The 27,087-nt window shown below is 45.1% G+C and overlaps 1 protein-coding gene across 1 annotated transcript in view; it reads left to right on the top strand.

The window, feature by feature from the left end:
* CHUK (component of inhibitor of nuclear factor kappa B kinase complex) overlaps nucleotides 1-27,087 on the top strand; it is a 169,713-nt gene that overhangs the window by 16,519 nt on the left and 126,107 nt on the right. Inside the window, 3 exon segments of the mRNA XM_030203200.1 lie at nucleotides 5,649-5,697; nucleotides 5,700-5,742; nucleotides 22,696-22,810. Coding sequence (XP_030059060.1) covers nucleotides 5,649-5,697; nucleotides 5,700-5,742; nucleotides 22,696-22,810 — 207 coding nt within the window.

Genomic DNA, 27,087 nt, shown 5'->3' with positions numbered 1-27,087 from the left:
GAAATGTTTTTACATTTCTCTACAGTGCAGTTCCTATGTTAGGGTTGCTAGAGACCGGGGTTCTTTGCTCATACTGTATCTTCCTTTTTACCAAATGTAGTTCCCCATTCAATTGTTAATCTGTTGATAGTTACCTGTACTCTTACAACCACCAGAAAGTGTGAAGCACTGCATCGATAGACCCCAGGGAACGATTTATGTTGATGCAGCCATTTCACATGATGGATAGGCTCTTTGTCCTGGGGGAAACCTCAGAACCCAAGGTAGCATCTAAGGTTTGTGAGTCTTTGTAGTATATCACCATGTTTGATGGAATAACATGTATAGAATATTGTATGTTTGGGAAGCTTGCCAGGTGCCCTTGGCCTGGATTGGCCGCTGTCGTGGACAGGATGCTGGGCTCGATTGACCCTTGGTCTTTCCCAGTATGGCATTTCGTATGTACTTATGTTGGCATGAACTGCATATTATGGTGGGAGAGAGTCTGTGACCTTAATCCATGACATTTGGAATTGTTGGGGAGATAAATACACACTTTATTTTTGTTTTTTTATTTTGTTTGTGATGATACCACCTTTAGTTTGATATTTGATACCCTTTGGGGTTGGTGGGCTCTTGGTATATTTCGCTTTACCAGAAACATTTTGTTTGTTTGTGAAACAAGCTATAGCACAGCTTCCATTATGTAGCTTCCCTCTATTTCAAAACATGTGGGATAGCTGTGTCCATCAATCAGCAGATGGAGATAGAGAACTGAAAACTGAGCTGAGACATTCGTTTGGCATCCAGTCCAGCTTCTCAGTATTTTCTGTCTCTAGCAGGTGGATGGACACACTTTTTTCAGCTTCTGGTTCTGAGTGCTTTACTCCTGGTCCAGTTGGTCAACTGGTCGCCAGTTAAGCTTTGTGGGTGGCTTGAATCTGCAGAGTTATATCTGGAGGTGTTCAGATCTCTGTCTCTGATGCCCCACAAATTTACTTCCTCCCTCCCTTCACCTCTCCTCTGTTTACTGTGGAGCTCTCCTTTTTCCAGCACAACAACCTTTATTAAAAAAAAAAAAAGAAGAGAGGTTTGCTGGAGAGTCTTGAGCCTTTCTCAACTGTGGTAAGACTTGTGAACTTTGGTGGGGGGGGGGCGCAACCAGCAGTGGTAAGCCTAACAAACGTTTGATTCAGAACAGCTTGGAGGGCTTCAAGTTCTACTTGGTGCAGGGGAGGGATCCTGACTCACCACTTGGGACATGTGTGCTTGTATTAGTCAGAGTGAATAGCGGCTTCTGTGGAGACAGTTAAGCGCTGTGGGATTCGTTGGCCGGTGTTGCTGTGCATTCAAGCTGGGAATCCCGTGGGACATGGAGGAAACAGTTGGTGGAAGCACATCTTCAGATGTGATTCAGCATCTGATATGTCAGCGTCTTCGGGCTCTCCAGCAGGACTAGTGTGTAGTTTGATGCAGAAGAGTGTGGGAATGGGTGCCATTTTGTTGGGGCCGACTGGCAGTGACGAGCAACCTCCTCTGACTAATCATGCACAGAGCTCAGCCGCTGTTTTATAGCCTCGGGGCCCGACAGCATTCAGCTGCATCAGGATCTCTCCCCCCCCCCCCCTCCAGAGCATGTCTCAAGTGTTATCAGCAGTTAGCAACACAAGATGGGTGCCATAACACCCAGCTGGAAGTAGGGTTGGCCTACTTGGCAGATGCTATTTATGACATGTTATGGCACATTGACAACTCTGCAGCATTGGGTAGTGGATGCAGCGTCAAAGTTATGTTTAGTTAAACTGCCCTTTCGGGGCAAGTGGCTGTTTGAGAAGATCTCAGTCCCTGGTGAAAGAACTAGGGGAAACTAAGCCACATGGTTGCTGCAAGATAAGCCAAAAGCCGCTGGTCCTCCATGTGGCTCTTTATCTCAATTTCAAGACAGCAGATGGTACCAGCCTGGTTGTCAGCAATATGATCAGACGTCCTGCTTTCAGGCATGCAAATCTTTCTTTCATGCAGACAGGAAGTCCTCCTCTCATTCATCTAGGGCGCCAAATGCCTCCAGAGCTTCACAGTCATACGAGGCAGGTCCACTCTTCTCTTCCTTCAGTGGGAGGGCATCTTAAGGGTTTGGGAAGAGTTGGCTAAAATCCTGTCTGGATATTCTTAAAGAAGGTTACAAGTGGAGTTCAACCACACACGGTCAATCCTCTGTTTTTTGCAGCCTCCTTGTTGAAAGAGAACCAAGGTGGTTGAGGTTCAGGCCACTGTAGAATCCTTGCTGGTGCTATGAGCCATCCAGTTTCTTAGGCTAAACAAGGACAAGGCAGCTATTCTGTCTACTTCATTGTCTCAAAGATGGAAGGCACCTTTGAGCTGGTCTTGGATCTAAAGGGCTAAACCACTGCCTCTGAGTGTCCTGCTTTCACATGGAGACACTAAGAGCAGTAATAGCCTCAGTTCAAGCAGGATAATTTTTCACCGCCCTCAATCTCAAGGAGGCATACTTGCATATACTCATATGGCTGCTGTATCATAGATTTCTACTTTTTGTGGTGCTGGACCATCACTTCCAGTTCAGGACTTTGCCTTTTGGTCTTGCCACAACTCCAAGAACGTTTGCCAAGGTTGTGGTGGTGGCATCCTTTGTGCATCGTCAGAGAATCAGAGTTCTCTGTATCTCGATGACTGACTCATTCGAGTATCATCCTATTCGGACAGCGTGACGGTGTTGTCCGTTTTCTGCTGCTGTTGTTGTGTTGGGTGATCAATTTCAAGAAGATCAGACACACTCCATCACAGATTCTATTTGGGCATTCTATTTGACACAGCATGGGAGAGGATCTTCATCATAGAGCACAGGAGGTCGAAGCTGGTTCAACAATTTTGTCTTCTCCTCAGTCTCAGACCCTGGGTCTCATGTCCAGATTCTGGGGTCAATGATGGCAGCAGTGGAAGTGGTGCCATGGACAAGGGCTCATATGTGGACGTTATAGGAATCTTTTGTCAGCTTCTGATCTCCAGTGTCTCAGAAGTATGACCTTCATCTTTCTTGACGCTGGTTGCCAGACGGAGTATGCAGTGGTGGTTGTCGCCCAGGAATTTGCCCGTTGGAACTCCCTTTCCAGTAATACAATAGGAGGTGGTGATAACAGATGCCAGCAAGACAGGTTGAGGAGCTCCATTACAAGCTTCATCTGGCACAGGGCACCTGGACAGAACCAGAGTCTCAGTGGTTGATAAATTGTTTGGAGCTCAGGGAAATACAGAATGCTTTATGCGACTTTGCTCTCTTTCTGGCAGGGGCCTGGTCCAAGTTTTCTCCAACGTGCGACGGCAGTAGCTTATAGCAACAAGCAAGGCGTCCTGTAGGCATCTGATGGTGGCAGAGGCAGTCTTCCTCATGAGTTGGGTGGAGAAACATTTTCTTTGCTTGTCGGCTGCTCAATGGGATGTCCTTGAATGTGGAAGCGGATTTTCTCAGTAGGCACTCTTGGACCAGGGATAATGGGAACTATCCGGCCAGGGGTTTCAGCTGATAGTGGACCGATGGGGTTTGCCACTTCTGGACTTGATGGTGACAGAGTAATGCCAAAATGCCCAGCTTCTTCAGCTGTCGGAAAGAACTGGGATTGATGCCCTGGCCGGAGACACATCTACTGTATGTCTTCTCTCCTTGGCCCATGGTAGGCCGCATGTTGAAAAGGATCGCATTGCACCAGGATTGAATGATTCTCGTAGCCCCAGATTGGCTGTGGAACGAGGACCTGATTTGACTGCTGGGTGGGCAGGGGTCCTCTCTGTTTTCTGCAGGTACACACCTACTGAAGCAAAGTCCAAGTCCAATGTTCATGGAGTATCTGTGCCCCTTTGGTCTTATGGCTTGGCCATTGAAAGAGATTGGTTGACACAAAAAGATTATTTTTCAGTCACAGCTACCTTCTTCAGGCTCAGAAGTGCTTTACATCTGTGATGCATGCGAGGATGTAGAGGATGTTCGAGGGCTGGTGTTCTGCTCAGATCACGTACATCTCAGTGTTGCTTCACGCAGGCCTTCAGAAAGGATTGGTTTTGGGTTCTCTAAAAGTTCAGCTTGTGGCTATGACCTTCAGAGGCCGATTACAGAAGATGTCTCTCTTGCAGTTCACCCGGATATCATTCAATTCATGTGGGGAGTGGCCTGTCTTTTTGTACATTGAGTCCAGAGTGGAACCTTAATTTAGTCCTTCGGGCTCTTCAGAAGCCTCCTTTTGAGCCACTCTGAAAGGCATCTTTGAAAGATTTTTCATTGAAGACAGTATTCTTGATGGCTGTTGTTTCAGCATGTAGGGTTTCAGAGCTTCAGGCGCACGGTCTGGATCCTTTTCTTCACTTTTCAAAGGCGGGGTCTCCCTTTGCACAGTTCCTTCCTTTCTTCATCACAACCAAAGAGGCGCAGTATTCTTTCTTGAAGCATCTCAATGTACATACAGTCCTTAATTAGATATCGTGGAGTCACGAATGAGTTTCGCAAATTGGACTATTGTCAGCTTATTTGCTTGTGGGGAAATGGGCTCCTCAGGCCTTGCGGGCTCATTCTACAAGGCGTACAGTGTCATCCTGGGTGGAGACTACCTTTCTGTCTCCAGTGGATATTTGGAAGGTGGCAACGTCATCAATACTGCATACCTTTGCTAATCCCTACAGGGTGGATGTTGCAGTGTGCTTGGAAGCTAGTTTTAAGGCTTCGGTCCTCGGGGCGGCAGCACCAGGATCTCAATCATTCTAGGGATTGCTTTCGAGCATCCTACAGGTTCTGGAATAGGTGGAAGCTGTGTAATGGAAGGAGAAATAAGGTCTTAACCTGATTTTTCTTTCCATTGGTCCTTCCTACTATTCCAGAGCCCCGTCTTAGGTTTCTGAGATGTTCAGTTGGTGCGAAGTAATGGGTCAAATAATGATGGTCACTTGCATGGTGCTTACTACATAACTCTTGTTCTCTACAGTTTGTCCAGAGATGAGGGGTCCACACATTTGCTTGTCTGGTTAACACTAAGGTTAGTGAGTTGTTAAGGTTGTTTTGTTTGAGTTTTCTCTTTGCTGCATGTCTAAGTAAGCACTGAGGAGCTGGACTGGATTCCAAGAGAGATCTATGCTCGGTTTTCAGTTTTTGTTCGAGTTTCTCCTTTCTGCGTGTCTAAGTAAATATTGAGGAGCTAGACTGGATGCCAAGAGAGATCTTCGCTCGGTTTTCAGTTTTCTATCTCCACAGGTTCTGGAATAGTAAGAAGGACTAACAGAAAGAAAATGCCTAATTTCTCCTTACTGAATGGCTTCTTTGCTGCATTAGTTTATATAGGAAAAGTGAGTAGCTTTGCTCTGTACCTTCCTGCGGGGAAGAGGGCATATCCTACTGATCTGGCAGGACTCAAAACAGAACAAACCCCCCCCCCCCCCCCCGAGTTCTTATCTAATCTCAGTATTTGTAATCCACTTAATCCCACCAAAGGTCCAAAGCAGCTCACATAATATGGTAAGTCGCTTAAAAAAATAATTAAACATGTTACAGGTACTACAGCCTAAATAACTCAGAAGAAACAAATATATATTGTAGAGCTTTCAGATAAGACAATTGTACTTAAACTTTGCCATAAAAATGTGACTGGTTATTTTGTGGTTTTATGTAGGATACAAATGAAAAGATGGCTATTAAATATTGTCGACTAGAGCGGAGTGATAGAACAAAGAGAGGTGGCGCCATGAGATTCAGATCATGAAGAAGTATGTATCACATGTAAACATTTGTTTCTTTCTGTTTTAATGGTGCATATTGGTGGAGAAAATGTGCCTATTTAAATATATATGCCAAATATTTTTTTTTCTTTGGGTGTTTTTGTATTCATGTATATTTGTAATAATCTCCTCTGATTATTTCTCCCTATCTTCCTGTGGGCTTTGTTGAAGAGCCCAGAGGCCATCAGCTGCCTTTGGGTAAAGTCCAGCAGTTGTGGTGGTTACTAATGGCTGTGTTCAATTTTCATTGAAAGACAACTTATTTATAAGATTTGTTTACCTCCTCTTTGAAGGAAGTCACTCAAGACAGTGTACGGCATGAATAAGTCAACATAAGCAATAGACAATTACAGCAATAAAAATATTCAAAAACAGTACAAAGTATGGCATAGTATTTTAATAGACAACATAGGGTATACCTTCCAAGAAATGTTTTTCCAATTTATTCATGAGAGATTGTTGTCCTGAGTTGTCTTTCTTTTTTTTCTTTCTAGAATATAGGATAAGTGTGCCAAGGTAGTGGATAGAGCCAGAAGCATGTTAGGCTTGCACAAACTAAAGACATAAATAGCAGTCAAAAAAGGTGGTAATGCTCTTGTAACAAATAGTGATGTGGCCCTCCCTTAGAATACAGTTTTGTAGGTCACATCTTAGAGAAGAGAGATGATGTCCATAGAGAGAGAACCAAAATGGTATATACTCTGCACAACCCCCCCCCCCCCCCCCCCCAAAACCACATAGTAACATAGTAGATGACGGCAGAAAAAGACTTGCACGGTCCATCCAGTCTGCCCAACAAGACAACTCATGTGTGCTACTTTTTGTGTATACCCTACTTTGATTTGTACCTATGGTCTTCAGGGCACAGACCGTATAAGTCTGCCCAGCACTATCCCCACCTCCCAACCACCGGCTCTGGCACAGACCGTATAAGTCTGCCCAGCACTATCCCTGCCTCCCAACCTCCAGTCCCGCCTCCCACCACTGGCTCTGGCACAGACCGTATAAGTCTGCCCTGCCTCCCACTACCGGCTCTGCTATCCAATCTCGGTTAAGCTCCTGAGGATCCATTCCTTCTGAACAGGATTCCTTTATGTTTATCCCACGCATGTTTGAATTCGTTACCGTTTTCATCTCCACCACCTCACGCGGGAGGGCATTCCAAGCATCCACCACTCTCTCCGTGAAGAAATAACTTCCTGACATTTTTCTTGAGTCTGCCCCCCTTTCAATCTCATTTCATGTCCTCTCGTTCTATCGCCTTCGTATCTCCGGAAAAGGTTCGTTTGCGGATTAATACCTTTCAAATATTTGAACGTCTGTATCATATCACCCCTGTTTCTCCTTTCCTCCAGGGTATACATGTTTCAGGTCAGCAAGTCTCTCATACGTCTTGTTACGCAAATCCCATACCATTCTCGTAGCTTTTCTTTGCACCGCTTCGATTCTTTTTACATCCTTAGCAAGATACGGCCTCCAAAACTGAACACAATACTCCAGATGGGGCCTCACCAACGACTTATACAGGGGCATCAACACTCCCTTTCTTCTGCTGGTCACACCTCTCTCTATACAGCCACCGCCTTGTCACACTGTTTCGTCGCCTTCAAATCCTCAGATACTATCACCCCAAGATCCCTCTCCCCGTCCGTACCTATCAGACTCTCGCCACCTAACACATACGTCTCCTGTGGATTTCTATTCCCTAAGTGCATCACTTTGCATTTCTTGGCATTGAATTTTAATTGCCAGACCTTAGACCATTGTTCTAGCTTCTTCAGATCCTTTTTCATGTTTTCCACTCCCTCCGGGGTGTCCACTCTGTTACAGATCTTAGTATCATCCGCAAATAGGCAAACTTTACCTTCTAAGCCTTCGGCAAGGTCACTCACAAATATATTGAACAGAATCGGCCCCAGCACCGATCCTTGAGGCACTCCACTACTCACCTTTCCTTCCTCCGAGCTAACTCCATTCACCACCACCCTCTGGCGTCTGTCCGTCAACCAGTTCCTAATCCAGTTCACCACTTTAGGTCCTGTCTTCAGCCCATCCAGTTTATTTAAAAGCCTCCTGTGGGGAACCGTGTCAAAAGCTTTGCTGAAATCTAAGTAGATTATGTCCATAGCTCGTCCCTGATTCAATTCTCCTGTCACCCAATCAAAAAACTCAATGAGATTCGTTTGGCACGATTTCCCTTTGGTAAAACCATGTTGTCTGGGATCTTGCAACTTATTGGCTTCCAGGAAATTCACTATCCTTTCCTTCAGCATCGCTTCCATTACTTTTCCAATAACCGAAGTGAGGCTTACCGGCCTGTAGTTTCCAGCTTCTTCCCTATCACCACTTTTGTGAAGAGGGACCACCTCCGCCATTCTCCAATCCCTCGGAACCTCTCCCGTCTCCAAGGATTTATTAAACAAATCTTTAAGAGGGCCCCGCCAGAACCTCTCTGAGCTCCCTTAATATCCTGGGGTGGATCCTGTCCGGTCCCATGGCTTTGCCCACCTTTAGCTTTACAAGTTGTTCATACACACTCTCTTCTGTAAATGATGCTGTATCCACTCCATTTTCATTTGTACTTTTTCCAGTCCATCGCGGTCCTGCTCCAGGATTTTCTTCAGTGAAAACAGAACAAAAGTATCTATTTAGCAAATTTGCTTTTTCTTCATCACTGTCTACATAGCGGTTCGCAGTATCTTTTAGTCTCACAATTCCCTTTTTAGTCATTCTCCTATCACTAATATACCTGAAGAAATTTTTGTCACCCCTCCTTACATTTCTAGCCATTTGTTCTTCCGCTTGTGCTTTCGCCAGACGTATCTCTCTCTTGGCTTCTTTCAGTTTCCTCCGGTATTCCTTCCAGTGTTCCTGTTCTTGAGTTTTTGTGTATTTCATGAACACCAACTCTTTAGCCTTTATTTTCTCAGCCACTTGTTTGGAGAACCATATCGGTTTCCTTTTTCTCTTGCTTTTATTTACTTTCCTTACATAAAGGTTTGTGGCCCTATTTATAGCTTCTTTCAGCCTGGACCACTGTCCTTCCACTTCTTGTACTTCCTCCCAACCCATCAGCTCCTTCCTCAGGTATTCCCCCATTTTAGTAAAGTCAGCACGCTTGAAATGCAGGACTTTGAGTTTTGAGTGGCTGCCCTCCACTACAGCAGTCATATCAAACCAAACCGTTTGATGGTCACTGCCGCCCAGGTGGGCACCCACTCGGACATTTGACACACTATCCCCATTTGTGAGCACCAGATCCAGCGTCGCTCCCTCCCTCGTGGGTTCCGTCACCATTTGTCTGAGCAAAACACTTTGGAAAGCATCCATGATCTGTCTACTTCTCTCCGATTCTGCCGACGGAACCTTCCAATCTACATCCGGCAGATTGAAATCTCCCAGCAACAGCACCTCCCTCGTCTTTCCTAACTTTTGAATATCCGCAATCAGATCCCTATCTAGTTCCTCCAGTTGTGTCGGGGGTCTGTAGACAACACCCACGTGGACTGAGGTTCTATCATCTCTTTTTAAGGTGATCCATATCGCTTCTTCTTTCCCCCAGGTCCCTGTCATTTCAGTCGCCGTGATATCATTTCTCACATACAGAGCTACTCCTCCACCTTTACGACCCTCTCTATCCTTCCTAAATAGATTATAGCCTGGTATGTTTGCATCCCGAATGGGAACCATTTAGCCACGTCTCTGTGATTGCAACAATGTCTAAGTCTGCCTCCACCATCAGGGCTTGAAGATCATGAACTTTATTGCTTAGACTGCGAGCATTTGTGGTCATCGCATTCCATCTACATTTCCTGGTATGTGTTTTAACATTAGTGATTTGGGGGTGTCTTAACCCTTTGGGTACCTTCCTGTCTTTTTGGTCCACCTTCATTCCTTTTTCTTCTGCATCCGTTCTATTTTCAGGAATATCACAGTGATGAGGCTTTGAGACTTGGATGTGATAATCCTAGAATAGTAGTTCCCAACCAGTGTGTCAAGTGCTGATAGGTGTCGCCAAAAATTTGACTGGACGACAAACCCATGTGTTAGCAACCATGTGTGCTGGAGAGAGCAGAGAGCCAGTGAGTTAGGTACTTTGAAATTCCCATAATCGGTCCCTGTTTTTGCTTTCTTACTTCCCCTGGCTGCCACCTACCGCTGTTAGCACCAACTGGAAATGTTACAGGTCTGCTCTTCGTCCCCACTCCAGCAGTCATTGCCACTGCAGTCTGTACTTGTCTATGCTGCCACTGTGATCACTGCTGCCACACCAGACTGGACTAGAAATTCTGCACACTTCCTGGCAGTTGCTATCACCGCTGTTAATGTGGTCAGATAATGTGGTGTTGGATAGCTTTGTTCCTTACATAAATGAAGTAGTAATTTAAAAACTGTGTGTTCAGGTTCCTTTTGTATAATAATGCATTTTATTTAAAGATCATAAACCATTCAGTGTGACACACATGCAATAATAGGGGAGTGCTCTTCATCACTTACTCAGCCATCCAAGCAGCAGCGTTAACATCATACTCCCTACTCCCGGCAGTAGCCTTTCTGAATCCCTTTTCCCCCTTCCCCGCTGCAGTAGCTTCTCTTGGCCCCCCCCCCCCCCCCCGTTAAAAAGGAATCAGATTATTTAAATGTTCAAATGATCATTATTATTATTATTTATTGGCATTTGTATCCCACATTCCCCCCACCTATTTGCAGGCTCAATGTGGCTTACATAGATTTGATAACATTGTCATAGCTGGATATCAGATACAGTTAGTTTTGTGTGGCGATTAGGAAGGGGAGAGGGAAGAAGGAAGAGAGTTGTTAAGGTAGTTTAGAGGGTGTGCATTCATAATTGAGTGGACTTAGTGAAGTTATAGGTTTTCATTGTAGACCTTGTGAAGAAGAATGTTTTCAGAGATTTTCGAAACATAGTTGTTTCTTTGATTGCTTTCAGGTCTGTAGGTAATGCATTCCATATCATACCATATCATACCATCAGGGCTGCTAGAAAATCCCTTCCTCAGTAACAGTGTTCCTTTATGGGCCTTTCCTGAAGTTATCAGAGCTGTAAAAATTCTCTGATTTAAGGCAGCTGCATGTGGGCTACCTACCAGGGTGAATATCCCCCCCCCCCCCCCCCAATACACGCACACACAAAATTTCTCTCCATCCATGCTCTTAGCATGTATACACCTCATAATGCTCTGCTTCTCCCCAGCACACACAGACCACTGTAGCCCCTTCTCAACCCCTGCTCCTCCAATACGTGCACCCATAGTCCCCTCTCAATTACCACCTCAGATAACCCCTGTGGCCTATACTACCCCTCCAATAGCTGTCTAACAATGGCCAAACCCTTAAACTGAATTCCTGTATACTTCTCTCCAGCTTTCTCTCTTCCACCTGCATGTACCTCCCAAACTCCTTCACCCCAGCACAGACACTCTGCTCTCCCCTCCTGCTTCATCTCTTCCTCCCTGCACCCATACTCCCTCTCCTATGACATGCAATTACTTCTCTCGCTGTTCCTCTGCCTTCCCTATCCTCTTGTGGCAAACAGATGCCTATATTTCTCCTTTCTTCCCCCCAGCATACACACATCCAGCTCTCACACCCTAACTCCCAACCCTCCCTCCCCTGCAACTCCGGCCCAGCAACTATCAGAAATGGATGGAAATAATGACTTGATATACCGCCTTTCTGAGGTTTTTGCAACTACATTCAAAGAGGTTTACATATATTCAGGTACTTATTTTATACCAGCGGCAATGGAGGGTTAAGTGACTTGCCCAGAATCACAAGGAGCTGCAGTGGGAATCGAACTCAGTTCCCCAGGATCAAAGTTCACTGCACTAACCACTAGGCTACTCCTCCACTCCTCCATCATAGCAGCTGCACCTTGGTTCGCACCCTTCTCTGCAGTTATGGTTCAAATTTTATGTTCAGTACTGGGTGGCAGAAGAGGAGTGGCCTGATGGGTATCCGGAGGTGCTGGTTTTTTTTTTGGGGGGGGGGAGGGGAGGTTAGATAGCCAGCTGCTAATGCTGTGTCTCTGTGTGTGTCTCTCTCTATATATACACACAAAAAAATCTTTGAAAGTAAAACATAAAACTGCTTGGAGGAAATCAGGTGACTGTATACTTAGAAAAAAAATGGAGGAGATGTTTTAACAGGCTAAGAGAAAATATTATTCTAATCAGATTGGATTAGTTTTTCCTAATTTAAATAAGTTATTTGGCATTATGAGACAGTTGACTAAATATTCTTCTATTACTACTACTGTGAGACGCTTTATGCAGTGCCGAATGCATTTTCACTCGCTGAGTTTTGTGCAAGTTGCTGACAAGGAATTACTGAATATAGAGCCAGTTTTTCTCTTCATGTCTTAATGTCTGCCATTTTAAAACAAGAATTATCTTCCCCTGAGGCAGGCACATAATGTGCCATGTGCCGAAACATAGCTGTGTCAGGTCACTCATGTTTTCAGATGTTAAATATAATAAAGAATTATCTGTTTCCTAGCTTCGTTTGTGGCTCCTCTTCTGGGACTTTTGGAGTTTTTTTCCTTCTCTTTTTTATTGTTATCATCACCTCAGTAACAGCAGCACACAGAAATCCTGGTATCACCTCAGTAACAGCAGCACACAGTACTCCCCTGCCAAATACTTTGAAGTAACACATCCTGCAAATAAGCTACTGAGAATCTATGTAGTGAACCTTCCATACCATAACAGCACCAATTCTCAGGACACAAAGTGCAAGAACTGTAGCTTTTAAAGAGGTAGCACTACAAATATAGAACATCAGTACACTACCTACTGAAAAAGCTAGACAAATCAGATTGTTATAGTTCCCCACACAAAAAACTACATACCAGCAGAATCCCTCGCACACAACACAAACATACCTTGCCTGTTACAGAATTAAGGACCAATAATTTTGAAATGTTATTTCCAAGTCAATCTGAGTAGTAATACTGTAGAGGTACATTGCCAAAACTGATATTTTTACATTCACTAAAAGTTACATTTTTTTAGGGGATGCAACAGTGCTCTGGAGGACAGCGTGCTGACACCTTTTCTATTGCCTGCTAAATTTGACCCATGGTCACAAGAATATAAGAATAGCTAGACTGATAATCCATCTGGCCCAGTATCCTGTTTCCAACAGTGGCTAACCCAGGTCACAAGTACCTGGCAGAATCCCAGAGAGTACTAGGATTCCATGCTACTGATCCCAGGGATAAGTAGTGGCTTACCTCATGTGTATCTTAGTACCAGGTTATGGATTTTTCCTCCAGAAACTTGTCAAACCTTTTTTTAAACCCAGATACGCTCCAGCAATGAGTTCCAGGAGTGTAACTCCGGCAACAAGTTCCAGAGCTTATCCATTGAGTAAAGAAAATATTTTCTCTTATTAATTTTAAAAGTATTACCATGTAACTTCATTGGGTGTCCCCCTAGTCTTTGTACTTTTTGAAAGAGTGAAAATTTGATTTATTTTTATCCATTCTACTCCACTCAGGATTTTGTAGGCCTCTATCATATCCCCTCCTGGGCGTTTTTTTTTTTCCCCAATCTGAAATACACTAACCTCTTAATCCTTTCCTCAGAAGAGAGTTCCATTCCCCTTGGTCATTTAAGTCGCTCTTCTCTGAATTTTTTATAATTCTGGTATATTTTTTTGAGATACAGCGACCAGAATTGCACACAGTACTGAAGATGAAGTCGAACCATGGAGTGATTATTGAAGCATTATAATATTCTTAGTCTATTTTCTATCCCTTTCCTAATAATTTCTTTTTTTTTTTTTAATTTAAAGTTTCAAAATAAGTTACAAGCATTACATCTTGTTATAGAAAATCAGAGCACATTTAACATTCAAGAAAACAATAACAATTTAGTCTCTCCTTTATAAGTAAGAGAAGACTAAAAAGAAAAAAAAAAAAGCTAACTCTTTCTTAGACCACCTAGTCAGACTTAATGAGGGCGTTAGGAAACATTTGGTGGTAAATATTTCTTAAAAAGAACAAAGTAAAATGAAACAAAGATGGCCTGGATTTAACATCCACCTAATTAAACCTTAATCCAGATTTCTTACTATTCAGAAACTATCTGGTGACTTTTTTTTAATTTCCAAAAATTCTTTCAATTGCTCTGGCTCAAAGAAAATATATTTTTTATCTAAATACTTTACTAAGCATTTGCAAGGATAAGAGAGAGTAAATCTAGCTCCTAATAAACGAATCTCTTCTCTAAGAGTCAAGAAAGCCTTTCGTCTATCCTGTGTGGTCTTCACCACATCTGGATAAGTCCAAACTCTTATCTCCCAAGAAAGTTTTTGTAGAATTTTTAAATAATAATTTCAAAATTGAATTTAGGTCTTGCTCAAAGACCATCGAAACAAGCAACGTTTTCCGTTCAAAGACTGCCACTTCTGATTGTTCAAGAAATTCAGTTAAATTTTGCAGATCTTTAACGTCCTTCTTCTTCTCACTGTTTGAATCAGGTAAATAGTATATTTTACCAACTGGGGGGATTAAATCTGGAGAATATTGAAGGATTTCAACTAAATATTTCTTGAACATTGCCATCAAATTCAATTCTGAAGATCTAGGAAAGTTCAAAAGGCGTAAATTCAAACACCTGTTGTAGTTTTCAAACTGTTCGATTTTTTGATGTATCATAACCTTGTCTTTTATAAGCAAATCAGTTTTTACTTTTAAATTAGAGATATCATTCTGAACATCAATATTCTTTTTTTCCCCGAGTCTTTCTTGAAGGTCTCAATGCTAAATTTAAGGAGTCTAGTTTACTCACATTTGGAGCAACTGTTACAGTCAGCGTTTGAATTGCTTCCCAGATGGAATCTAAGGTTACCGCTCCTGTAGCCTTCCGCTCAACGATGTTAACTTCTTCCTGCTTTTCAGTTAGGGCTCCTGCAGGAGGATTTCCTATAGCGCCAACTTCGGACGTTTCTAGGAGATCTAGCCCACTCCTGAAACCCGCTGGGCAGGGCGGGGGATTAAGTTCCGGCGAGGATAAGGTCATATTAATTCCTTGTAGGGAAGGCGTTCCACCTCCGTCTCCCAATGCAGGAACTTGACTCAAGCCGGTTTGGCGTGGTGTGCTGGTGGCATATCTTTCAAGTGTCGTCTGAAACAGAGCTGCCTCTGAGTTCACTGCCGGTAAACTCTTTACAGCTCCTTTCCTCTTGGTGTGCGGCATGTTTAGAAGAAATAATACGTTATGAGAGAGAATTATTACACCAGGGAAAGGTTCAGGAGCTTGCAGAGCGTCCTCCAGTCAGTCTGCCATCTTGACACGCCCCTCCCTTTCCTAATAATTTCTAGCATTCTGTTTGCTTTTTTGGCTGCCACTACACACTAAGCAGAAGATTTCAGTGTATTGTCCACAATGACACCTCGATCTTTTTCTTGGGTGTTGACTCCTAAAGTAGACCTAACATCAAGGTACTATGATTTGGATTATTCCTCTCAATGTGCATCAGTTTCATTTGTCCATATTAGAGTCCGCATGCGTTTTAACAACTTTGAATAATTTATTTTTTTTTTTTGGGGGGGGGGGGGGGGAATTCATCAAGTTGTGGTAAAAGATCGCCTTTTACTACACCTTGATTATTGCCAGATTTAGTATCCTATGGTATCTCAGTATCACAGGTTGCTGAATCATGTTTTAAAAGAACACTGCATGCAAGCCACCTCACAAGCAGCAGCATCCCCGCTGCCTGGCACATCAGGTTGCAAAGCCTTGGCCGCAGGGTCCCCCTCTCTTGCACAAGACCCTCCACAAGGTCTGCCTTTAGCATTGGTGGTCCTGGGGGGATTTTCAGGAAGGAGTGAGGCCTAGTCACTCCTGCCCAGTCCGGCTCCTTCACTACAATGGTGTGACTAATGCTAGAGGTCATGTTTCACTTCCTCTCCAACTCCTTTATTTTCACCTTGTACCATCCTTTCACAGAACAGTCCCTTTCTTCCTTCTTACCACTTCCCCAGCACCGCCACACCCTTCCCAGTTTTGCACCATACCTCCACCCTGTTCCACTTTTTTATGCCTTGTCTCAAATACCCCAGTCCATTTGTTGCACCTTTGCAAATGCCCCCACCCTGCTGCCTTTCCTTGATTATCACGCATTCCCTGACTCCCTATTCAGTCTGTCAGTGCCCACTTTCCCCTTCCTCTAGCACCCATTTAGTCTCAAAATCTACACATCCACCCATTAGTGCCCAACGTTCCCATATGGTGGCATATTATGGGAACATTGGGCACTAATGGGTTAAGCCCCAACGCTGAGTTCAAACCTAATCTAAATCCTGAAAACTATTTTTATGAAGAGGGGACACTTCCATCCCTAGTGTTCTCTCCCTATAGCGAGACCTTTGCACCAAGCTTATACCATTTTTTATGCTGCCCGGTGGGACCAGAGCTGAGGGAGAGAGAAGGGAAGACTGAACTAAACGCCAAGCCTGCACGCTTTTCACCGCTGCTGCCGCCGTAACCCCAACGAGGTAAGATGATGACTTTTAAAATTCGGAGGGAGGGGCCCTGGAACTTGAAGGGAGGGAGGAGGGACGAAGGGAACTTCCGGTGGGTGAAATATTGGGGGTGCTTGAGCACCCATAGCACCCATGGAGTCGGCGCCTATGGCCAAAGGTGTGCCTTTGTTAGCTTCACTAGGCTCTAGAACAGGGCTCTGATGTGGGTCCAGTGTTGAAATCCGTTGTACCCCACACGGAGTCGGGTCTTGGATTGTTAAGGATTTGGGGGACTTCAAGGGTCAACGTCTCCTGGAGGGCAAGTCCAGAGCTGCTCAGTGCACCAGACCTGTGCAATCTAGTCTAAGAGGACTCGCTATGATTGCCCAGGTCATCCTACTGCTACTTTCCAGCGCCCCCGTTTTCAGCAGTGTTCTTCCTTTTGCAGGGACAAATAATCCATGAACAACTCTACACGTCCAGGAATTGCAGGTTGCTTGTCCCAATGATGGGGCACCGGTCCACTCTCCAGTTATCTAGATAGGGGGTTGTCTGACTCTCTTCTATGAAGAGTGAGCCAAGATCACCTCGGACCAATGGGTTCTGGTTATTATCATAGACTGCTACAAGTTAGCCTTGCCTGTCGGAGATGCATTTTTGGAGTCCCGCTGTCATCTTGATAGCTCTGGATTGGCTTCGAAGCCTTTGGTATGTAGACTTAGTTTGGCTCCTAGTGGAGTCGCCTTTTCGTCTTCCTGTCTGCCCTGATCTTCATTAGGGGCCAGTTCAGATAGAGGATTCCTACCACTTTGATCTTATGGCCATCTATTGAGCGGTCATATTTGAGGAAGAAGGGCTACTCGGATTAGGTGATAGCTACTTTGTTGAGGGCTCGGAAGCAGTCTAACTCAATAGCTTATGCCCATGTTTGGCACATCTTTGTTGCGTGGTGTGAGTGCAAGTGCTTGGTCGCCTTTCCTGGCCTTTGTGCAGGATGGTTTACAGAAAGGGTTGGTCTATAACTCGCTTCGGGTTCAAGTGGCGGCCTTGTCCTGTTTTCGAGGCCAAGTATGTGGTTCTTTCTTAGCTGCCCTTGCGTAGGAGTTCTGACAAGGATCTTACCTTGGAGACAGTGTTTTTAGTAGCTATGGCTTCGGCAATTTTCAGAGTCAGGAGTCACTCTCTGTACTGTGCCTTCCTTTTTGCCAAAGGTAATCTCGGCTTTTCATCTCACAGCTTCTTTTTCTTCTGTCTTTTTGGGAGGAAAATTATCCTGTGGGTTTCAGGAAATTTTGGCTCTTGGATGTTCGCTGTGTCCTCCACTACTTGCAGATGTCTAATGAGTTTCACAGGTCAGATCACCTGTTTGTGCTTCTTTTGGGCCCCGACGGGGTGAGGTGGCTTCCAAGGCCATGATCGCCAGATGGATCAGGGATGCGATTAGCCTAGAATGGGTGGCAGAGCTGGTGGTTGGGAGGCGGGGCTAGTGTGGGCAGACATATACGGTCTGTGCTGGGGTTGGTGGTTGGGAGGCGGGGATAGTGCTGGGCAGACTTATACGGTCTGTGCCAGAGCCGGTGGTGGGTGGCAGGGATAGTGCTGGGCAGACTTATACGGTCTGTGCCAGAGCTGGAGGTTGGGAGGCGGGGATAGGGCTGGCCAGACTTATACGGTCTGTGCACTGAAGAGGACAGTACAAATAAAAAAAAGTAGCACAAATGAATTTATCTTCTTGGGCAGACTGGATGGACCGTGCAGGTCTTTTTCTGCCGTCGTCTACTATGTTACTATGATTCTTCGGCTTATCTTTTATATGGCCTGGTTCGGCCAGAGGCACTGTGAGCTTATTCTCCTCAGGCACAATTGGCTTTGTGGGCAAAGACATCGGTGCTGTGTCTGGATGAGATCTGTTGGGCGGCTACTTGAGCTTCTTTACACACTTTTTCTCACCAGTATAGAGTGGATGTCGCTGCCAGATCGGATTCTGCTTTTGGTGCCGCAGTGCTGGCTTGGGGGGATGAAGGCTTCCCTCCCTATCTAGGGATTACTTTGGTACATCCCATCAGTTACTGGTTTCATCTGCTGCCTGAGCTAAAAAGGTAAAATTAGGTAATTTTCTTTCCTTTAGCTTCAGCAGATGAATCCAAGATCCCTCCCTTATTTTTTCTTTCCATTGCGATTTTTTTTTCTCTCTGCTGTCTGCATTTTGTTCCTTTCAACTTCGTTTAAAAAAAAAGAGAGAGAAGAAAAGATATATAGAAATGAGTGGAACAATGGAATCGTTTTTTTTCACAGATTTGACAGTCTGCTTTTCATTGCAATTCTGCTATGGCTGCTGTGGTTCATAGTGGTGAGGAAGGTTTTTTGGTTTGTTCCTGAGCTCTGCTTGGTGATGACATATATTAGCTGATGGAGGGGCTTGTCGTCCAGTATCACTCACTACAGTTTAATTATCTCTATCTCCACCTGCTGGTAGATGGACACAACCCACCAGTTACTGGATTAATCTGCTGCAGCTAAATGAGAGAAAATTCTCCGGTATGACCTAATTTTACCTTGTATGTCCATTTCCTTTGTCTAAACATTGACAAATAATATACTGTAATTTAACATCAACTACTTTCCCAATAAGTTTGAAATTATAAAAACTCTTATGTTGAAAGCAAAGCACCCCCCCCCCCCCCATCCTATCCTTTCTATTTACATGAATAATTTTATACTCAGATTGTTAAAAGGATAATAAAGATCAGAAAACCAAGTCTCAGTAAAAACACCAAACCCGGTGTCTATCCCTTATAATAATATCATCTATCAAATCTGATTTGTTCCCCGCTGAACGAGCATTAAAGTAAATACTTTACCACAAAGTCTTCCTCAGTAAGTAGTTCAGAATCAGTTTTAATTTGTATTAAACTTTTTTTAAATTCCTCCCCCTATTCTTTGTTTTTCTATTGCTTATAACAATTTCTGGAACCTACTGAGTTAATAAAGAGTAGTCTATCAGTTGGAAACTACACTTACGACCAATTCTAGTTCATCTGGAATTTTTACATGGTGTCGGAATGAAAGAAACTCAGAGATCCCTACTGTGCTCAGACCCTCCCCTCCCAGAAACCCGATTCCCAAGTACAAAAAACAAAAGAAATTAATCCATGCATTTTAAATTACACTTGAAACTAAAATATATGAGATATAAAACTATATATCCACCAAATCCATATTGGTAAAAAATAAAAACATCCAAAATCAAGCTAAATCCTAAAACATACAAATTTCCTTCCTCTGTTGCTTGTGCAGTTGCGCACAAAGGGGCAGGACATGCTCCTTTGGCACGCCCCTTCAGTGCGACGCCTCTGGATCAGCGTGTTTAAAATGCCCTCTACGCTGACAGTGCTGAAGCATCTGGCTCCTCCCACTGGTTCTGCGTCCAGTGATCCCATTACTCAGCTGGCAGTTCTCTCAGGCAAGTTCTCAGGTCTCACAAGCAGGTTCTTTGGTCTCACACACACTTCTCTAATCTCTCTTGTCAATAGCAGAATAGTAAGGTGGGTTATGGCTATGGATATCTTGAAAACCTAACAAGCAAGTGGTACTCCAGGACTTGACTTGGGAATCAGTCAATCTTCGTGAGAGACTTCATTTGGTTCAAAATACAGTGGTGAAATTATGCCTGTACATTCAATCATGTGATGACTGCTATTTAATCTGCACTGGTTATCTATCTTGTGTAGGTGTAAGTCTAAAATTTTATCACAGCATGCTTTTTATTTGAGCTAACTGCAATAGTTGGTTATTCTGTTTTGAATGGACTAAAGATCAGTGATGGGATGCTCCCTGCAATCAATTTGACGTGCTAGAAATTATTAGGAAATATAGCGGAATTAGAAAAGGTTCAAAGAAGAGCGACCAAAATGATAAAGGGGATGGAATGCCTTTCATAAGAGGTTAGGGCTCTTCAGCTTGAAAAAGAGACAAATGAGGGGAGATATGATTGAGGTCTACAAAATCCTGAGTGGTGTAGAACCAGTAGAAGTAAATCAATTAAAAAAAAAAATTCTTTTTTTTTACTCATTCCAAAAGTACAGACTAGGGGACACTTGAAGTTACAGGGAAATATTTTTAAAACAAATAGGAGGAAATATTTTTTCACTCAATGAATAGTTAAGCTCTAGAACTCTTTGCCGGTAACAGCGGTTAGCGTATCTGGGTTTAAAACAGGGTTTGGACAAATTCCTGGAGGAAAAGTCCATAGTCAACTATTGAGACAGATATGGGAATCCACTGCTTGTCCTGGGATTTGTAGTATGGCATGTTGCCACGATTTGGGTTTCTGTCAGGTACTTGTGACGTGGCTTGGCCAGTGTTTGAAAACAAGATACTGGACTAGGTGGACCATTGGTCTTACCCAGTATGGCTATTCTTATGTTCTTATGTTATGTAATTGTATTTATGATAAATCACATTTTATTTTATTTGGATTTTGCTCACACCTTTTTCAGTAGTAGCTCAAGATGAGTTACATTCAGGTACACAGGGTATTTCCCTTTCCTTGGAGGACTCACAATCTAATTTTGTACCTGATGAACTGTAGTTGTGAGAGGTTTGTGTATATATTTTATGAATGTATACTGCTTATGATTTTTTAATCACTTTTTTTGTGAAAGGCATGCAAATGAATGAACATAAACGTGTCAGAGTAGGTACTATACTCTTGTTATAAGTGTGTTGTGCATAAGAGAGTGTATTATGCTGGCATTGGCTAATTTTTCTTTTCCTGCTTGCAAAGTGGGACTGATACTTTTGCAACATGTTTACATGATTTGACAAATAGGGTAATTTTACAACAGGGCACTTACCTATGTTGCTTTATTCATATTTATCTAAGGTACATAGTTATCAAAATGGGCTACCATTAAGATGTGTTGTTTTACCACTAACTTGTGCTATTTTAGAAGAGGTTCCATTTTAAGCAATGAAACCTAGTTACTAAAAACTGTGGTTAACAGTAGAATAACATGTTTTAATGGTAGCCCATATTGATAACTTCTCCTCTAAGTGTGTTTATAAGGTAAATACCCAGAACCATCCACATAGCATGCACATTTATATCTGCTCAGAGACAGGTGCAAATATGTGCTGTACTTTATGTGGACATATGTATTTAATAAAATACGAGTGACATCCAATCAGGCTCTTCCTTAAATCTGTTTGTCACAACCGTGTTTAATTCAAAAATCCAGTGTTGTTCCTTAAATTTAATGTGCATTCATAGTCACCACCCTCCCTCCCACACTCAACCACATCTATAATTCACCAACGGATATCCATAATTCGGTGCTGGTATTGAATCTAGTATGACATTATCAGTGCTTGGCATTCTCAGTTTTAATCCGGGATTTACACTCATTCAAACACTTTTACTGGTGACTATGAACGCATAGGAACAACGCTGAATTTTTTAACTAAACACTGTTGTGCCAAATGGGCTTAATGAAGGGTTAGATTGGATGTCACTCGTGTGAGGAGGTAAGTTAGGATGGGTCAGGTGACTAAATTTATAAAGTAACCAACTATCACCATGGAATGAAAACTGCTACTACACAGTGTTCAGAAGAGAGTGCCAGTCTCAGTGGTCTTCTTGCCGGTTATAATCATCTTTAAGCACAAGAATTATAGCACCCATCTCCTCATTGACCATGCAGCATCAAACTTTTATTATATCAAATTATTAAATACAGTGTAACCCACTTTCAGGATTTTCAAAATTTAAAAGTACTCATTTTAAGGAAACAGTCCAGGGATGACTTACTGAAATGAATAATGTTTCGCCCCAGATGCTTCAAGGATCGTCCCCTGTAGATTTAAGTGTCAGCTCCCTGGTGTAGTATTCATTTTCTTGACTGGAGAAAATGAATAATATAAAAAGAAGCTGACTTTTCTTCGAAGCAGTTGGGGCGACAATTTGTGTCGAAAGACATTCTTTCAAGTGCTCCTTAAGATGAGTATTAAGCTTTGAAAATCTCGAAAGTTGGGTATACTGTATTTAGTAGTATCAATCAAAAAAAAAACTTTACCGCATGATGGATGAGGATGTAGGTGTTGTAATTCTTGAGGTTAAAGACGGTTATAAGTGGCCAGTAGCACTACTGAGACTGGCAGTCAATTTCTTTTGAACACCATGGACGAATGTTGTGCTAACTTTATAAAATATGCACATAACATCACAGCTCCGCCCAAACTACACCCACTGGATAGCACATTCTTGTTGATATGCATACTTAACGTGTATACAGTTGTAATCACAGGATAGCACTTACAAAATCACCTCCAGTTCCTGTAACTTGAACCAGTTAAATAATGAGACAGCAAAATCTAGCAGCCAAAGACTTGCCGTTGAAATATCACTAGAGAACTTTTCACTAGTGGTCTTTTTCTTTCCCTGTTCTCAGATTAAACCATCCTAGTATAGTGAAAGCTTACAATATTCCTGAGGAAATGGACTACCGTATAAATGATGTTCCACTTCTAGCAATGGAATACTGCTGTGCAGGTGATCTTCGGAAGGTAATTTTGATTTGTTCAAAATATATAATTGCTTCTGGGCAGCCCTTATTTCGTCAAGAAGTTTTTATGACAGACTTTATTCATTTAGAATTTGCCGCATCCTAGCTTGATTTGTACTTAAGGAACCTTCTGCCATTATGGTTCTCTGTGCTACTCATGCTGGCTGCAGTTCCCATGTTTATTGGTTTAGCCTGCAATCGGATATGTGTTGCACTGCTATCTCAACATTTTGTTCTGTGTGGTGGTTTCTTTTTTTTTTTTTCATTGGTTTTCTATTCTTTCCAATACGATCTTTGTAATGACTGCATTTTACAAACACATTTTTTACAGACAAAATATTTTCATATTCATAATTAAATACGTGATTTGTTGATGTACAAATTACTTGTCTTAAAATCCTTACTTTTATTACAAATTCTTCTAAATCTTAACTGAATACGGTAAACTATTCTTTAGTTTTTTTGGATGATTGCTGTCATAATGTAATATAGTATTCTCCGAGGACAAGCAGGCTGCTTGTTCTCACTGATGGGTGACGTCCACGGCAGCCCCTCCAATCGGAAACTTCACTAGCAAAGTCCTTTGCTAGCCCTCGCGCGCCCGCGCGCACCGTGCATGCGCGGCCGTCTTCCCGCCCGAAACCGGCTCGAGCCGGCCAGTCTTCTTTTGTCCGCACTCGGTACGGTCGTGTTTTCGCCGTGTCGAGCCCCGGAAAGTCGACCTCGCGCGTCCAATTTGTTTGAACGTGTTTTTTTCCTTCGGGAAAGATTTGTCCTAGTCGGGAAGTGCTCCGGAAACCCCCCGCCGGGTTTCGTGTAAATCCTCCCCGTACTTCCAGCTTTTTTGCCCCGGTAAGTTTTCTTTCGTCGTCGGGGTAGGCCTTTTTTCGGCCTCGGTCGAGATTTTTTCTCCCTCTAAATTTGGTGCTTCGAATTTCGCCATTTCGGCTTTTGATTTCGCCGGCGTGATTTTTCCGCCCATGACATCGAAGCCTTCCAGCGGCTTCAAGAAGTGCACCCAGTGCGCCCGGGTTATCTCGCTCACTGATCGACACTCTTCGTGTCTTCAGTGTCTGGGGGCCGAGCACCGCCCTCAGAACTGCAGTCTGTGTTCCCTGCTTCAAAGGCGGACTCAGGTAGCGAGACTAGCCCAGTGGAACGTGTTGTTCTCGGGCTCTTCGTCGGCATCGGCACCGGGATCTTCGAGTGCATCGACGTCGTCAGCGTCCAGACCATCTTCCTCGGCCGCCCCTGCATCGAGTGCATCGAGGCATCGGGCCTCTGCATCGGCGCCGAGACATCGGATAGCTGCATCGACGTCGGTGGTACCAGGACCTCGTCTGCTGATGTCGTCGGACGGTGGTGCATCGGGTGGAGTGCAGGTGAGGGCTGTCCATTCCCCTGCTGGTGGCGGTGAGCCCTCGGGTGGGTCTCCGCCTACCCTGAGGGCTCCTGCGGTACAGCCCCCCCGAGATCGACCTTCTTCAGTCTCGGCCCCGAGGAAGCGACGGGTGGATTCGACGTCCTCCTCGTCGGTGCCGGGGAGCTCCGGTGACATGCTTCGGAAGAAATCGAAGAAGCATCGACACCGGTCTCCTCCCCGTGTCGGCACCGAGAGCTCTGGGTCGCCGAGGGATTCGGCACCCAGCAGGCATCGGCACCGAGAGGACCGCTCACCCTCTGTTCAGGAGGTGTCGATGCGCTCCGCTCTGGACAGCCCGGAACAGCCTCCACGCCCGGAACAGGTACTGACGTCGACGCCTGCATCGACCTCTCAGCCTTTCTCTGCAGCCGCTCTAAACGAGAGCCTCCGGGCCGTTCTCCCAGAGATTCTGGGAGAGCTGTTGCGCCCTACCCCTCCGGTACCGGCGGTGCTTGCGCCACCGGTACCGTCGAGCGTGGCGCCGGCTGGCCCATCGCCCAGGTTGAGGTCCCCGACGTCGGTACCGCGTGCGGTACCGACCGCGGCCACCTCCCAGGAAGGCTCCCCGACTACGTCGGCGGAGGGAGCTTCGCCGATGCGGGCGAGGGAGTCTACCTCTCGACGCCCCCATCGTGGACAGGGTTCCACGGAGTCGAGCAGGGCGAGGTTGCAGACACAGGTCCGTGAACTTGTGTCTGACACCGAGGGTGAGGCCTCGTGGGAGGAAGAGGAAGATCCCAGATATTTCTCTGACGAGGAGTCTGGGGGTCTTCCGTCTGATCCCACTCCCTCTCCTGAGAGACAGCTTTCTCCTCCCGAGAGTCTGTCTTTTGCCTCCTTTGTCCGGGAGATGTCTACGGCCATCCCCTTCCCGGTGGTTGTGGAGGACGAGCCCAGGGCTGAAATGTTTGAGCTCCTGGACTATCCTTCTCCACCTAAGGAAGCGTCCACTGTTCCCTTGCACCATGTCCTGAAGAAGACATTGCTTGCGAACTGGACAAAACCATTAACTAATCCCCACATTCCCAAGAAGATCGAGTCCCAGTACCGGATCCATGGGGACCCAGAGCTGATGCGCACTCAGTTGCCTCATGACTCTGGAGTTGTGGATTTGGCCCTAAAGAAGGCTAAGAGTTCTAGGGAACATGCTTCGGCGCCCCCGGGCAAGGACGCTAGAACCTTAGACTCCTTTGGGAGGAAGGCCTACCATTCCTCTATGCTCGTGTCCAAGATCCAGTCTTACCAGCTCTACACGAGCATACACATGCGGAATAATGTGCGGCAGTTGGCGGGCTTGGTTGATGCTCTTCCCCCTGAGCAAGCCAAGCCTTTTCAGGAGGTGGTCAGGCAGCTGCAGGCGTGCAGAAAATTCCTGGCCAGAGGAGTTTATGACACTTTTGATGTTGCGTCCAGGGCCGCTGCTCAAGGTGTGGTGATGCGCAGGCTCTCATGGCTGCGTGCCGCCGACCTGGAGAATAGAGTCCAGCAGCGGATTACGGACTTGCCTTGCCGTGCGGATAACATTTTTGGCGAAAAAGTCGAGCAGGTGGTAGAGTCTCTCCACCAGCGGGACACCGCATTCGACAAGTTCGCCCGCCGGCAGCCTTCAGCTTCTACCTCTACAGGTAGACGATTTTTCGGGGGAAGGAAGACTGTTCCCTATACTTCTGGCAAGCGTAGGTACAATCCTCCTTCCCGACAGCCTGCGGCCCAGGCTAAGCCCCAGCGCGCTCGCTCTCGTCAGCAGCGTGCGAATCAGCAAGGCCCCGCGGCTCCCCAGCAAAAGCAAGGGGCGAGCTTTTGACTGGCTCCAGCAGAGCATAGCCGACATCCAAGTGTCAGTGCCGGGCGACCTGCCTGTCGGAGGGAGGTTGAAAGCTTTTCACCAAAGGTGGCCTCTTATAACCTCCGATCAGTGGGTTCTCCAAATAGTCCGGCAAGGATACACCCTCAATTTGGCCTCTCAACCTCCAAATTGTCCACCGGGAGCTCAGTCCTACAGCTTCCAGCACAAGCAGGTACTTGCAGAGGAACTCTCCGCCCTTCTCAGCGCCAATGCGGTCGAGCCCGTGCCATCCGGGCAAGAAGGGCTGGGGTTCTATTCCAGGTACTTCCTTGTGGAAAAGAAAACAGGGGGGATGCGTCCCATCCTAGACCTAAGGGCCCTGAACAAATATCTCGTAAAAGAAAAGTTCAGGATGCTTTCCCTGGGCACCCTTCTCCCCATGATTCAGCAAAACGATTGGCTATGCTCTCTGGACTTGAAGGATGCCTACACACACATCCCGATACTGCCAGCTCACAGACAGTATCTGCGATTTCAGCTGGGCGCACGCCACTTCCAGTATTGTGTGCTACCCTTTGGGCTCGCCTCTGCGCCCAGGGTGTTCACAAAGTGCCTAGCTGTGGTAGCAGCGGCGCTTCGCAGGCTGGGGGTGCACGTGTTCCCATATCTCGACGATTGGCTGGTGAAGAACACATCCGAGGCAGGAGCCCTGCAGTCCATGCAGATGACTATTCGCCTCCTGGAGCTACTGGGGTTTGTGATAAATTACCCAAAGTCCCATCTTCTCCCAGTGCAGAAACTCGAATTCATCGGAGCCCTGCTGGATTCTCGGACGGCTCGCGCCTATCTCCCAGAGGCGAGGGCCAACAACTTGTTGTCCCTCGTCTCGCGGGTGCGAGCGTCCCAGCAGATCACAGCTCGGCAGATGTTGAGATTGCTGGGCCACATGGCTTCCACAGTTCATGTGACTCCCATGGCCCGCCTTCACATGAGATCTGCTCAATGGACCCTAGCCTCCCAGTGGTATCAGGCCGCCGGGGGTCTAGAGGACGTGATCCACCTGTCCACG

The sequence above is a fragment of the Microcaecilia unicolor genome, chromosome 5 (genome assembly GCF_901765095.1).
Source record: "Microcaecilia unicolor chromosome 5, aMicUni1.1, whole genome shotgun sequence".
In the NCBI taxonomy this organism is placed as follows: domain Eukaryota; kingdom Metazoa; phylum Chordata; class Amphibia; order Gymnophiona; family Siphonopidae; genus Microcaecilia; species Microcaecilia unicolor.
The sequence above is the reverse complement of the archived record's forward strand: the minus strand, read 5'-3'. Positions and strand labels throughout refer to the sequence as shown.